Here is a 15,550-nt window from a genome sequence, read left to right as displayed (position 1 = left end):
GCTTTTGGGGGAGAGACTTCTGCTACGCGGCGCTGGGTGTCGCGGAGCAAATGGGTGAAAGGTCGTTTAGGGTAACAGGCTGAGTCAACAACGTTACCTATTGTATTTTTACTGGTCATTCCAAACATGCTAATAAATTACTGATTTGTGCGTTACTTAAGGCATGTTTTCAACCTTTGCGGAGCCCGTTCTTCTTTGCTTCTGTAGCATTTTGCTAATGTTAACGTGCTAAACGGTTTCTACTGGATATGATGTCGCAGCTCTTTTTTTTTAAACACAAATTCAGCGTCTAAATGATCCTGCAAGAAGCTAAAATGTCTCCATGAGGAGGGAAAAAGTGTGTTGATATGACATGGGTCATTGTCCAGAGGCATGTGGTTAAAGTTCAACCTGGTTATATAATTGGACCGCATCAGAGTAAACAGCCATTCAAAGTAAGCAAGTCCCTTCCAGACAGGGCAAGTGCACACCTTTAAACCTTTTAACAACACATTTATTTATATCATTACCTTTTATGCTCATTCTTTAGTGTCTTTCTTATTTGCTATATAGAAAATCATGTCTGTTGTCTTGCCATGTGTATTTACACCCATTTTTTAAAGCCTGCTGCACCTTTGTTTACATTGAAACAAGAGAAAGGAGGTGCATTTCAGCTTCTTCTATAGCCGTGTTTCTACCGCACAAAAAGTGCAGGGACAGAACGGGGCCTTGCGGTATGGCAAAGCCTAACCAGAGCCAAATCCGGTGCCAGTTTCCACTGCAGAAAGTAAGTTTTAAAAAAAAGTAGACGGGACTTGGAGCCCTGAAGATGTGTGATGCCATCAACAGTTATCCCAGCCAGGTGGCAGATCTGGATCTTATGAATCCTCTGTTTTTGTAGTTCACATCCTCGACTTTGCACTAGTTGCTTTGTTAACTTTTATTTTTTGCAGCCACAACTTCCGTGTTGGTCCCAAGAGAGCAAACGCTCTGGTGACTTGCCTCACACCGGAGCGCACCCCGGCTGGCCGTGGCACAGAGCTGCACCAGGACACGGATTGCCCTGGGCTTTTTGCTCAACCTGTGTCCCAGTGCAGTGCACTGGCGCAGGCCTGAGCTTTCTGCTCAAACACTGGAGCAGCCACTCCGGCAGCTCCACGCCGGAACATGGAGGCTGCTCCGAGCGTGTCTTTGCATCGTGTCTGCCGTCCGTCCCCGCACCACGCCTTCTGTCCGACCAACGGCAGCGCTGACGCGATGCATCGCGAATGGCAGCATGGACGCCGAGCTTAGCTTTCGGTGATGCAGCAGCGCCGACGTATTAAAATATTGAGGGCGTGTAGTAAATCACTGACCAATCAGCAGATGGCTCCTCAAACTCAGACCCGTTCCATAGTCCCGGGTACCCCGATGGAGGGGTAGCGGAAAAGCGACCACCTCTGGAGTGGTTGTTTCCGGAAAATCACAAATTCTTGCAATGGAAATGTGAACCGTAACGGACTATACCTGTCCATTCCCACACTTTTTGTGCGGTGGAAACGAGGCTTATCAATGATACAATTAAAAATCACATGTCTGATTGTGTAAATTAAACCGCTCGTTGGTCGATACACAAACTGATGCACTTTGACTTTGCAATGGTGTTGATGAATGACGACTGTTCTTTTAAGCTGAAAATGTCGATGTTTGAGAAAGCTCAGGCCTCCCAAACGAACAATGTGATCACACACATCAACAGATCTGCACAAGTTCTATGTGAAGTATTTCTTCGAAATAACTAAATATATGCCAAAAAACGTCATCTCACACTTGCAGACCATCTAAAACAAGATGGTCAAAATACTCTGTTTAAGACATTTAGGGCAGTAGCTCTAGAAAGTAATGTTGTAGTGGCATCATATTTCTACTCACTTTTTACCATGCCAATAACAAGAGTGATTACATGTATGATGAAAGCATTAAATCATCCTGTAGAAACATCTGAAGAAACTAAAACCTCTGCTAAGTTAGTGTCGTGAACCAAATCATTGTAAGAGCCTCAGAATAAATTGTAATTTCTCATGTTTTATTTTGCTTGTAACAGAAAACAGAGGTGCTGACCACAGGGGCTGGCCATCCCATTGGAGACAAGCTGAACCTGCAGACTGCTGGACCCAGAGGGCCCCTGCTGGTCCAAGATGTGGTCTTCACAGACGAGATGGCTCACTTTGACCGGGAGCGGATCCCGGAGAGGGTGGTGCACGCTAAAGGGGCAGGTGAGTGCCTCCTTCATATTTCCTCTGTTATTGCAGAAAGAAGACACTGTAGATAGGATACTGTCACTTGTTTGGAACACTCGTCACTCAACAAGAGTTTGTCAATATGTCAACAAGTACAATCAGAAGGGATAAAAATGTGTATGTTGCTAGTTGAGTTAAATTGTCCAACACACAATGGGTCAAATAAATGATAACTTGCTCCTTTGCGAGTCAGCACCCAAATTATTTTGGGCCAAACTAATTCAAGTTTTGTTGGTGTCCAATCCCGCTCAACATGTCAGCTCATCCTCCGTTGGTTCATCGAGAAAATGAAGTAGAATGTTGGCTGACAAACTGGCATAATAATCACTTCACTGGAGCGTTGTGCAGCCAAAGCATTTCCATATCAACCTGAAGGGAGCAAAAGCTGCTGCTGCTAGCAGGGCTCGCTATCCTCCAGTTTAATATCACTCAGGCAGAGACCGTGAGATCCTGCCCGAGCTCAGAAGATAATGCTGGTACTCGGAACAATGACCCCACATCAACTTGTTATATGTTCTTAATTATTTGAAGAATACTCAGAAACGCGTTGTTCCTAAAAACACCATGCTGAACTTTGACTCGCTGACTTGACATGGGCCCTGTTTACACAATGTTTTCAAGTGAAAACCCAAATCATTTGCTGTGTTTTGGGCGTCTATTTAAACAACGGTGATTGAAGCCACTGAAAACACAACTTTTTGAAACCCGCTTCCAAGGAGGAACTTTTTGACCATGCGCTGACTTTTTAAGACCAATTAGATTTTATTTAATTTTAGAACTAATTAAAAAATGACCAACAGCACCCACTAGTGGCCCAACGGGAAAACTACATTTTCAGTGTTTCTTCCATGTCCATATAAACAGACGCCATTTTCACAAACTTCCCATGTAAACGTAAACCTTTTCTGAAGGGAAAACACAAAAATTATGCATTTTCCTGTTGAAACATTGTAGTGGAAATGAGACAAGTCCACAGGATCTTTTTTGCAGAATACTTCGGGAACACAAAGAATACATTCATCCTAAATGCACTGTGCTTTTATTTAGGACTAGTTGACTTGGCTGAAATAAAAATAATAAAAAATTGTAGTCTTCAGAAACATCTCAAACTGACGGTACAGTAGAAAAGGAAACATGGACAGCACATCTCTCCGCTCCGACACCGTTCATTTAAATACCTGGCTATGAGGTGAGAGCAGTAATCACGATGCCATATTCGAACACAAAAGAATTCAAACCTTGCAGGTTAGACGTTCTCCTAAAACTGTCCAACTTGAACTAAGAATGGAGGAAAATGGTGTCAAAACACTGCGTTTATCTGTGAAATAAAAATACACATCCGAGCAGACATTTGACGTCAGCTCTCAGTGCAAGGTGCTCTGCCAGCAACCGTTATCATATGAACAAACTTTGAGTTCATTTGTAGCAGGCGGGATACTGAAGAAACTCCACAAACCAAGTTTGTTTGGGGTTTTTTTTGTCATTTTTATAAAACTATTTTACCCACATCTTTGTTTTACATTCAAGTATTCAAAGTTGATACTATGGCTTATGAGCAACTGCGATTGTCGATTCAGACTTCTTTTTATCACTTTTTTTGCATCTTGTTGTGTTTTAACAATTTGCTGCCTATTCCTGCATCCAACACACCACTTTGAATTATGTGTGTTTCAGGTGATTGTGCAGTTGAGGTAGACTTTATTAGACTTTCACACGGCAACATAAATGGTGGCTATATAACACAATAGTGTTCTCACACCAGCAGATCAGAGTTGAACTCTGCCCTGATGCTCTTAAATATCTACACTAGTCCAAAGCTATGACAAACTTGCTTTGCAGTTCTTCGCTAACTGTTGATGTTGCGGTCATCTGCTTGGCGCAGGACGGAGTGCTCGTACAGCTGCTCATGAGAACACATGACGCTGTCGAAAAAGGCTAATCAGAAAAAGACGGGTGTTCAGAGAGGGACTATGACTGATAAGTGAGGGGCGACTCCAAGGGGGAATCATGAGATAAATCAGACTTATTGCATAATAACTGGCACCATTTGGCAACAGCCTTATCGGAGACTGAGGCCCACATTCTGCTAAAACGGTCTAACCTGTGTGTCAATATTACAGGCTGTACTTTCCAGACAGAGACTAACAACTTGTGCAAGTCTCTGCTTTTTATGGATTAGCTCCAGACAAATTGATCATCTTTGCAAGCATTAAGCCCCTTGCGTACTCCCTTTTTGAAGCCATAAGAATAAGACGAAGGTTCAGCAAGTGACAACAAGCTGCCAAAAAAAACATTTGTTCGGCAGGACTGTTTATACTCTACAAGACGCTGCCGAACTCTCAGGCAGAGAGTCGTTTTCGAGTTAATGAAAGAGGAAGAGGATGAAGAAAGGCTGAGGAGGAAGAAGAATTGTTAAGATACGCTTCAGTGGAGGAAATGAAGAAAACGCAACTGCAAGATGTTGCCAAACTTGAAGGCCACGCCCCCTCACAGCAGCTACACGTCTGTGAAGTGACTTTCATTTTTCAACTGCACAGTTTATTTCTCGCCTCCTGTGCTGTCAGAAATGCATTTCTCTGAACTGTTTCAGTTGTACGAGCATGATACCCGTCTAGTTTTAACTGCAGGAGCTGACAACTTTGAGTGATGCGTTCAGGAGCACAACTGCATTTTAACAAGTTGTGGCGCTCAGACAGTAGCGATAAGAAGCTAAATATGATTCAAATATGACTGATGGCGATTTGTGAGCTGGAACATGCATGCGCAGCACATGTCAGTTCCAAAGGTTCGGTCCTGTGGCTCCCACAGAGTTCGGCCAGAACGGCCGGAATTGCAGACACAAATTTGTTTGGTTAGAAAGAGCCCGCCGGAGGAAGTGACGTCATTTTGTTCGGCAGCATACGTCACTGCCGAACTTTTTCTTATGGAGTATGAATTGGCCTTTAGTTGTAATTATGTCGTTTGTGTCGCCAAACTGAAAAGAGCTGCTTTTTCTTTTTTCCTACACCAACACTCATATTGGAACCCTGAATTACTTCAGGCTGATTTGAGCCCATTTCTCTCTGATGTAGTGGTTCTCACTTTAGTGATATCTTGAGCTCTTTCTGTAAGGACTTTACATGTGCAAGTTTTACTCTGGTAACCTTCCACTGCAAAGATAACTTATTCATTGTTTGCACTGTGATGAAATGGTGATCTGCCTTCACCCTTGGTCTTCTGTGATTAATCTTTTTTAGTCATTCAAACTCAATATTGGTTTCTTTATTTTAGAAAATAGTAACTTAAGGGATAGATTGTTGATTGTCATTTCCAAAATGGAAAAATTTACTAAGTTTGCACATGTACACAAGATTTTAATCAACACTCATATTAAGAAACCGCTCATACAGTTTCCAGACACGTTGTGGTAGATCGGGGTGTCAAATATAAAGCCGGAAACCGGCCACAAGAGGCTCCAATCTGGCCAAACTACATACACATTTATACCTAGAATTAATGACACCAAAGTCCTTTTGAGTCACATTCTTATGGACTTTTAAGTTGGCTTTTAAAAATAAGGCACAGTAACTAAAATGGGAACACTAGCTCCAAACTACAAGAAATGGGTGCAATGACGGCTTAAGATATGACTAATTTTGAAACAGACTTTAAAAAAAGTGAAAAAGAACTAGCCAAAGTGGATAAAATGGCTAAAATGTTGAAGTTAATTAAAAAAATAGGAAGTTGCAGAAAATTAAATGTTTACCATCCTGAATTGTAATTGAAATATAAATATGCGTGCATCATACCTACATGTGAAAATTGATGGATGGATGGACACTTAAAGCTTTTCTCATTTGCATTTAATTGCATATGCTTCTTTAATGTGTTTCTCCTTTAAAACAGGAGCATTCGGCTACTTTGAGGTGACTCATGACATCACTCGCTACTCCAAGGCCAAGGTGTTTGAGCACGTCGGAAAAACCACACCGATTGCTGTCCGCTTCTCCACTGTGGGTAAGAATAAATCCACACCCCATGGAAAAGTTCGTTTTTCCGATACTTTTTTCACACTGTGAAACCAGTATTGTTTGTCAGGTTGTTAATAACTTAAATTGAAAGAGCGATCATGTAGATTTTTGTTGATTATACAGTGACACCTGTTCACACCACGTTTTCAAGTGAAATTACAATTAAAGGTACATTTTAGAGTAACTGTTGACTGCTCACTGACGTATGACTTAAATGTTGTACCTTATTTGTGTTTAATAACAGCCGGCGAGTCTGGGTCCGCAGACACAGTCCGTGATCCCCGAGGCTTCGCAGTCAAGTTCTACACTGACGAGGGGAACTGGGATTTGACGGGCAACAATACCCCCATTTTCTTCATCAAGGACGCCCTCTTGGTCAGAGAGTGCTATTGATAGTACTTTTCTCACACAGGTTTTAGTTTAGGTTTAATGAGGGAAAAGTGTTAATTCTGACGTGCGCCTTGTATTCCCCATCCAGTTTCCATCCTTCATCCATTCCCAGAAGCGCAATCCACAAACGCACATGAAAGACCCCGACATGGTGTGGGACTTCTGGAGTCTGAGGCCTGAGAGTCTGCATCAGGTAGCTGCTGATTGACTCAACTTGGCTGTTTCTTTTTTTTAATGAAGAAAAATGCACCATATTAACAAGTTATTGCTAACTGGCTCAAGTAAAGCTGGCAGGATTAGTCAGGGCGTTGTCTGTCCTCCCGTTGGCAGGTCTCCTTCCTGTTCAGTGACCGCGGCATACCTGACGGCTACCGTCACATGAACGGCTATGGCTCCCACACCTTCAAACTGGTCAATGCTGATGGCAAACGAGTCTACTGCAAGTTCCACTACAAGGTGTGTAGCCACATGGCGTGTTGTTTGTTACACCAATAGCAACAATGGTGACGTGCTTCTCTTCATATCTTGATGTTACACATGGCCAATTGAAGCTTCTCATGGTTTTGCAGAATTTAATGGAAATTGTTTTCCATTCATTTTCTTTCGTTCTTTCTTTTTTCTAGTCTGTGTTTTGGTGTTCGGCAACATTATTTTAGGTGTTATTTTGGGTCTACGTGGATGAGACGGCACTCAGACAGTCCTTGAATGTTCTTTGTGTGTCCACACATGTATAAGTGGTCAGAGACAAATAAAGCAACTGCAGATGGGAGTTTGTCTGCAAGGACATTTTACAATTTCCCCCAGAAAAAACTGAGGTAGTCATTTTTTGTCCCCAAAGAAAAGTTAAAGTTCACTCAGCACATCAAATAGAGCACAAATCTGGGTGTAATTCTGCATTTGGAGCTTAAATGCCCACATTAAGACGATGACAAACTCTGCTCCCTGCCATCTGAGAAATTAAAGGATTTCTGACTGAACAAGATTCAGAGAAACTTTTTTTTTTTAAATTTTCAATAGACTAGATTATTGGAGCCATGCATTTACACGTCTCTGTCCAAAATGGATGAGACAACCGCAGCTCATCCAGAGTCCCCAGTAACTTAAGGAGGGTGGATCAAATTACACTTGCGCTTCAGGCTCTGCACTGGCTGCCTGTGTGTCAAAGGCTCCACTTCAGAATCTGACTGCTGCTCTGTAAAGTTTTGAATGGCCTCAGACCTTAACACAGCTCAGATTTACCACTACGAATATGAAACCTTCAGATCTCGGATGTCCTCAGGAAGAGGTTTCCTAAAGTGTTTCAAAGTCGGAAGAAACAAGGTGAAGCCGCTTTTAGTTCCTACCTCCTCATCTGTGCAACAAACTTCCTGTTGACACACACTACTTTAGCTCATCAAGACTCTATTTGCTCAGGCATTCAATTACACAATAAAGTTGACTTATTTTATTAGTTATCTTAACCTTAAGGTTTTACTTTAATCTTCTTTTAATGCCTTTTTAATTGCCTTGCTTGAGTGTATTTCTTCTTGGTCAGGAACTCTCCTGTTATTTTAATCCGGTTACATTCACACCAGGTACTCACCTGGTGTGAATGTAACCGGATTAAAATCACACCAGGATGGTTCCTTTTTAATATTTCTTTTATTTAGAAAGAGGTTCTGAAATATCTGGGCACAGTTGTCTGTTCTGTATACTTGGGTTGGACATCTCTGAAAACGGATTTGAGCGTTGAACCAACTACTGTTTTGAAACATTTTGTTTTGTCATAGTAAGGTTATAATATTCTCTTATCAAATCGGGAGCATATTCAATTGCCACAAGATTTCACACAATTCCTGATGCCGCAATGTTTTTTGAAATTAAAAAACACAAAACCAAATTGCATAAACAGGGCTTGTTTACGCAATTAAAGGTCCTTGTTTTATAGTGTTTAGGCTAACCTTCAGAAATATTACAAAAATACTCTAATATCTCCTAACATTGGGACGTTACTTCAGAACCACCAGTTGAAGTATCTGCCAAGTGGGTTTGTTTTCTGTGCAGTCTGATGGCATGCTTACAGTGGCCCTGAAGTGCAAACCACAACAACAAATCAAAAAACACAACTGCACATCTAAAAATGCATTAACAAATTCAAAAACGCAACTGCAAGTTGAAAAACAGAATGCGTCACTAAATGACAACAAATTGGAAAAAACACAACAACAAATGAAATAACACAACATTAACTTTAAAGGTCCCATATTACACTAAATTGACTTTTCTGTGCTTTAAACATCATAAAAGTGCTATTTGTGGTTCATATACATCCCCAAAGTGTTTTTTTTCATTGATTCCCTCAAGCTTGAGTTCACAGCGATCTTTCTCTTCTAACTGGTGGGGAGCTCCACGCGTCGGTTCAATTTGATGACGCGGCACCACCTTGCTGACGCGGCACAGAGCTGGAGAAGCCCCGCCTCCAGGAAGATTGACATGCGGAGAAACCAAAACAAGACACGGCCACGAATGTGCCAAGGAGTGCGTCCAGCCTCTTCTCAGTCTCTGCTGCTTCACATTGAACGCTGCTGTTTTTGTTGCTGTCAATAACTATTTTCGACATCATGTCTACTTGAAGAAAACGTGTTTTCATGTGCAAGTATGTGTCCACACTATTTGTCTTGCCGAAAGAAGAAGCACAGCGGCGAATATGGCGGGACTTTTTTTTCTTTTCCGCAAAGTATCTGTTTGTTTGTGAGCGACACTTCACCAAAGAAGCTTCCAGAACTACGGTACTTTGAAACTGGACTTACTCAGAAGCTCATCTTCAAACCTGCTGCTATTCCCACAATAAAAGACTAACGAGGCGCCGAGATCTGTAAGTACATTACTAGCAAGCGAGCGTGAGCTGCTGGCTACGTCACAGAGGGGGTGGAGGAGGCAGAGGAGCTGAGAACCACCCGTTTCATGAGCGGTGACGTCAGCTCAATCTAAGAAATGGCTATAATTTCACCAGATTGAGTGTTGTATGCTGTATCACCAAAATTATCTCACATGAGCATAGGATGGACTGTGAAACATGAAATATAGCGACATATGGGTCCTTTAACGGAAGAGGTACCTGGCAGCAGCAAGAGATATTTCTGATTGGATTTGTTAGCCACATAACTCATTGGGGTGTGACGCGGTGCACCGATCCAAAGCAGCTACAGGCACAACTTCCGACTCAAAAGCTGTAGTGCACTCTCGTCCAATTAGAGATATCTCTTGCTGCCGACTCTTCTGTTAATATTGTTGGGGGTTTTTTTTTCATTTGTTGTTGTTTAGTGATTTCTTGTTGTGGTTTGCACTTCAGGGCCACCTTGCATGCTTGTGGAAAATGGTGTTTACATTAAGTTATACTAGTTAAAATCCAGTAGGTGGCACTAAACGGCAACAATAAAGCTTTTATTTGCTGTGGCTCCATACTTACAGCTGTTTCTTTGACACAGATTTGTGATCTTTACTTGAAGCCTCTTGTTTTTGTTTTTTTCTTTAAGACTGATCAGGGAATAAAGAACCTGTCTGTGGAGGAGGCCGACCGCCTGGCAGCCAGCAACCCAGATTACGCCATCGGCGACTTGTACAACGCAATCGCCAACGGCAACTTCCCATCCTGGACCTTCTCCATCCAGGTCATGACCTTCGAGCAGGCTGAGAAGTGCCAGTTCAACCCCTTTGATCTGACTAAGGTGCATTTTTGCTCCACAAAATGAGATTGAGCTGCATGAACGAGAAGTTGCTCTTGAAGTGTTTAGAAGTCATGTTTTTCACTAAAACCCCATGGCTGGTGTTGTGTCCGTGTTCCAGGTGTGGTCACACAAAGAGTTCCCTCTCATCCCCGTGGGCAGGCTGGTCCTCAACAGGAACCCCGTCAACTACTTTGCAGAGGTGGAGCAGCTGGCCTTCGATCCCAGCAACATGCCCCCGGGCATGGAGCCCAGCCCCGACAAGATGCTGCAGGTATCACCCACATCTTTGATTTGTCATGGAAGATGTTGTGGGACGTTCTTGTGCAAACGATCTTTCTTCTTCTCTTGATATTTTAGCAGAACATGATCTACAATTGTGCTTACTTTTGTCATTAATATTAAAGCCATCCCTCATGCTCTCTTGTGCTCGTGCCTGGTTGTATTGAGGAGCTTTCATCAGTACAAGTAACTGTAGTATCGGACCGACACTGGTATCTGTATCAGTATGTCCCTACATATCACATACAACACTTGTGACATTCAGACAGCGCTGTGTATTTCCCAGGAATAAAATTAAAATTTTGTCAAATGAAATCCAAAAGATAATCTAGGAGTAATCAGCACAATGTCACTTTTGTCCAACTTGGACATCAACCAACAAGTGTGGCGACAAACATCCAGCAATGTTGAGGCCTTTAAAAAAAAAAAAAGAAATAATGATCGGATCAATTATTCCAGCAAAAACAATCCTGAAATGATAAAACTGAGCACTCAAAAATACAAAAGAGTGAAATGGTTGGATCTCATCAGTAGAATAACAGATTATTGAGGATTGTCTGTGCTGCACTACGTCCTCCGTCAGCAGAAAAGCAATCCAACACGGGACTGCATCCTAAAAGATGGTGCTGGGTCCTCTGTGGGTCCCCGTCCCGCTCAATCTCATTCATATTATTATTGTTGTTGTTTTCATCAGTGCTGTCAATGGGCAGTGTGGCGTCACCAGCTGCACACATGTTGGAGTAAAAAAAACTCCAACATGAGTTTTTTTTTACTCTTTTACTTTTGCATACATTAAAAAAAAAAAGACTTAAACATCAATTGCCAAAATGAACGCGTTCATTTTGGCAACGCTAGTTTTCATGTATTTTTGTGTACATTTCTGTATGCATGTGTTGGATTGGAACTAAAACTGGAATCCTAGTGCAATAATAAATTAATATAAGTGTAATATTCTATTGACAGGAGCAAGTTTTATTTCCATTTTGTTTTTGCACATTCCAAATTTTACACATAATTCAAGGATAAAGTAATGATTTGCAACAACAATTTCCCAATTTTGGATTTGTGTATAAAAATGTCTCTACCCAATAATTTCAATAATATAAAAATTACTATGTAATGGGTATTGTACATTGCTAACGATTGACTATTCAAGAAAATCTAGTTATTCAAAAGAAATAGTTATATTTAATTCCGATCTGTTAATTTGCCCGGTGTCATCGTTTTACCCCATAGGGTCGACTGTTTTCCTACCCGGACACGCATCGCCACCGACTGGGAGCAAACTACCTGCACATCCCCGTCAACTGCCCCTTCAGGGCCCGCGTGGCGAACTATCAACGAGATGGTCCCATGTGCATGTTTGACAACCAAGGTCAGTCACTGTCCAGCTGGGGTGACTCCGGCTCAATCATTAATCCTGGATTCCAACAAGATGCTGGTTCCACGTCGATACAGGGCCTGTGAAGCTTCTGACCACAAGTTCAATGGTTTGACTCCCTCTGCCAATGTCCTTGAGCAAGGTCTTTAACCTAAGGCTACTCTGGTTGTCATGTTTGGCATTTGTTTTGGCTTTATCTGGCATTTGGTGTAATACTTGAGCCAAATCAACCGTGTTTATCTCTTCATCCACTATTGCAACCTTGGAAAAGAGTGGCAATCGTTCTGCACTAACAAACATTCCAGAGTTCAGACAGAAAAGCCTCCTGCGTCTTCTCACTGCATCCGTCGTGTCATCAGGCCTCTGTGAGGGGACTCACTCACTTTCACCAAACTTGCCTCAAAAAATGGAAATGGAAATTAGAGCATTAGAATCTGACCTCTGCCACACTTGTTACGGTTCACCTGTACTTTAGTTTGAAAGGATTAAGGAGCTGCTTCTTAATGTTTGGTGGTCAGGGGGATTCCAGGGGCCTCATTTATAAAACTGTGCGTAGGATTGACGTCAAAATTGGCGTACGCACGAAACACAGAAAGTGCGTACGCACAAAAATATCCTGATTTATAAAACAGTGCGCACGCACGTCCTACGCCGATTTCCCTTTATAAATCACAATCCACTCTAAATGTGGCGCACCTGTGTGCGGGTCAGACCACGCCCATATTTGACCATGAATATTCAGAGAAACGCCTCTCATGAATATTGATTCATGACTGAAAGCATGCCGAAAGCAGAAAGAAAAGCCAAGAAACGCAATTTCACCCAGTGTGAGGTGGAAGTTCTGGTCGGGGAGGTGGAGAAGAGGAAGGCGATATTATTTGGTGGACACAGTGTTGGGGTCACCAATGCCAAAAAAGCTCTAGAGTGGCAGCATGTGGCGGATGGTGTCAATGCTGTGGCCTCAGAAGGTCGGAGTGTGGCTGACGTGAAAAAAAGTGGTCAGACATCAAAGTCGACACAAAAAAGCGCCTGGCGTCACACAGGCAGAGCGTTTGTGCCCCGGGCGGGGGAACGGGCCACCCGGAGCTCACCCCGCTGGAGGAAACACTGGAGGGGACCATCGGGGAATCCCTCCTGAGTGGAGTGGTGACGGAGGTGGAGGGGGACACCCAGGCCCGCCCCTCCCTACACGCAGAACACGCGCTGTGCGTAGGGCCCCGCGATCCATGGGGGGCCCCATTTTGCGCAAGTGAATTGAATTTCCCTCGGGATCAATAAAGTATCATCATTCTCTGCAAATGCGCAAAGGATGCGCTGCATTTTGCTGAGAGGCGCGTAGAACACCGCCACCAAGTCAGCCTGAGGCAGGAGAGAGAGAGAGAGAGAGAGAGAGAGAGAGAGCTTCCAAACGTCAATACGATTCAGGAGCTAGCAAAAGAAAGAAAAAGTCCAAACAAGAAGAGGCTCGTGCTTCACTTGAAGGTGGGGATGTTGTTGAAATAAAAAAGATTGTTCCACTTTTGATCTATAAAGTTCTTGTTCCACTGTTGATAGAGGATGTTCATTTGATTCGTTAGAAATTAAATTTATTATTATCATTATCATTATTATTATTAATAGTAGTAGTAGTAGTAGTAGTAGTAGTATTATGTTATTGGAAGGGGGCCCCAAAATAAAATCCTGCTTAGGGCCCCCACTTGGCCAGGGGCGGCCCTGGGGACACCGCCACCTGCCCTTCAGGAGCCCGATGGTGCGCTCCACAATACTGCGCGCCTGGCTGTAGCGCAGGTTCTAGGTCCTCTCCTCTGCGCCTTGTGGGTGAGGAAAAGGGGTGAGCAGCCACCGCTGGAGGGTTAGGGTTCTCCACTGTCGCCTGCAAGGTCGTGAACGGGTTAAACACTCCTACAAAATTGCAAGTCTCAGGATTTCCACATGAATTCTCCGTACCTAGACGCCACCCATCACGTACAGCGCCGGCTCCAGTCTGCGCCCAACACTGCTATATGGGCTATATGATATAGGATGTTACACTGCATTCATATCAGTGTAAACATCATTTGTTGTCTTACTATTGTCTTAATCATATGTTTCCCGTGTGCACTCCAGGGAGTATGTTTGTTTATTCATTGTAGAAATTTTATTTTTTACTATCCACTTCTTGCAAATAAACTGTCCATATATGAGGTCATATAACTATTTATTTTACACGATCGGTTTCACACAGTTTCTCCCGTTTCTTTCTTCTGCCATCGGTGGCGCAGTTTCTCCTTCCCCCAGTTATGTGCGTACGCCTGGGTCAGAGTTGGCGTGGAGGACCGCACATTTTCCCGTCAAGTTCTCTTTTTATAAATCCCACGGTTTGCGTAGAGAGTGGCGTACGCATTCTTTTGTGCGTACGCAACGTTTATAAATGAGGCCCCTGGACACGGGTTATGTGAAAATTCTGAGTAAATTAACCCTGAAATGAGGGAACTCAACTCAACTTTATTTATAAAGCGCTTTAAGCAGCCGTAGCTGAGACAAAGTGCTGTACATTGAAATAAAAATATAAGAGGCAACATAAAAACAATAAAAAAAAGTTAAAGCAATAAAAACAACCAGATGGTAAAACAATAAACAAAACATAAAAAGTTAAAACAATAAAAAAAAACTAAGGCACTAAAACCAGACCAGAGTCTCACACTGAGGTAAAAGCCAAAGAATAAAAATGGGTTTTAAGACGAGTTATAAAAATGGACAGTGAGGGGGCTTGTCTAACAGGGAGAGGGGGGGGGGGGGGGGCATTCCAGAGGTGAGGACCGGCAGTGGAAAAGGCTCTTTCCCCTCTGAGCTTCCGTTTGGACCTCGGTACCTCCAGGAGCAGCTGGTCAGCTGACCTGAGGCCCCGAGCAGGAGTGTATGGATGAAGAAGCTCAGAGAGGTAAGGCGGGGCCAGACCATTTAAAGATTTAAAAACAAATAAAAGAATCTTAAAACGGACTCTGAAAAGCACAGGCAGCCAGTGGAGGGAAGCCAGTTAGGTGATGTGCTCACTCTTACCTGCCCCAGGGAAACTGAGTTCTCCATTCCAGCAAGAAAACCTTGAGTTAATCTACTTGGTAGGATATTAACAGACGACCAGTTAAAACAACATTTTGTTAGGGGTCTAAATTACTACTTGAAGTCGCTACCTTATAAATATTTTCTTTTTTTATTTAAAAGGCTACATCAATTTAAATACTTAAAATCAACTCAAAGGGAGGTGCAACCATAGCATATAGCCATATTTTCCAAAGCCATTTTCATTCTGAATTCTGGTTTTATTTTTAATTTTTAGCTGCTTCAAAGTTTCCTTCCTCCTGTTGGATTGCACCTAAATGAAATTCAGATTTGACCTTATTTATTATTTCTACCTGTCTTCAGAGATCTTAAGTTAAATGCTAAGTCAGTGGAGTAATGCTTTCAAACCTATGCATAGACTCTGGCAGGAGTTTTCTCCCAGTCGTCTCGTTAATAGATGCACAAATATTTAACCTGGATATCTTT

At 42.6% G+C, this 15,550-nt stretch overlaps 1 protein-coding gene across 2 annotated transcripts in view; it reads left to right on the top strand.

Annotated features, from left to right (window-relative positions):
- The window catches only part of cat (catalase), a 28,661-nt gene that overhangs the window by 758 nt on the left and 12,353 nt on the right, over positions 1-15,550 (top strand). Inside the window, exons 1-9 of one of the 2 annotated variants that reach the window (XM_080504877.1) lie at positions 17-1,278; positions 2,063-2,234; positions 6,144-6,254; positions 6,513-6,643; positions 6,747-6,851; positions 6,989-7,114; positions 10,174-10,365; positions 10,484-10,636; positions 11,881-12,019. In XM_080504877.1, the coding sequence (XP_080361003.1) occupies positions 2,177-2,234; positions 6,144-6,254; positions 6,513-6,643; positions 6,747-6,851; positions 6,989-7,114; positions 10,174-10,365; positions 10,484-10,636; positions 11,881-12,019 (1,015 nt within the window). In that variant the 5' untranslated portion in view covers positions 17-1,278; positions 2,063-2,176. Of the gene's footprint in view, positions 1-16; positions 1,279-2,062; positions 2,235-6,143; positions 6,255-6,512; positions 6,644-6,746; positions 6,852-6,988; positions 7,115-10,173; positions 10,366-10,483; positions 10,637-11,880; positions 12,020-15,550 lie in introns of those variants that run through there. The other variant, XM_080504876.1, reaches the window with a different exon arrangement.

This window comes from Blennius ocellaris (assembly GCF_963422515.1).
Source record: "Blennius ocellaris genome assembly, chromosome: 11".
NCBI lineage: Eukaryota > Metazoa > Chordata > Actinopteri > Blenniiformes > Blenniidae > Blennius > Blennius ocellaris.
The sequence above is the reverse complement of the archived record's forward strand: the minus strand, read 5'-3'. Positions and strand labels throughout refer to the sequence as shown.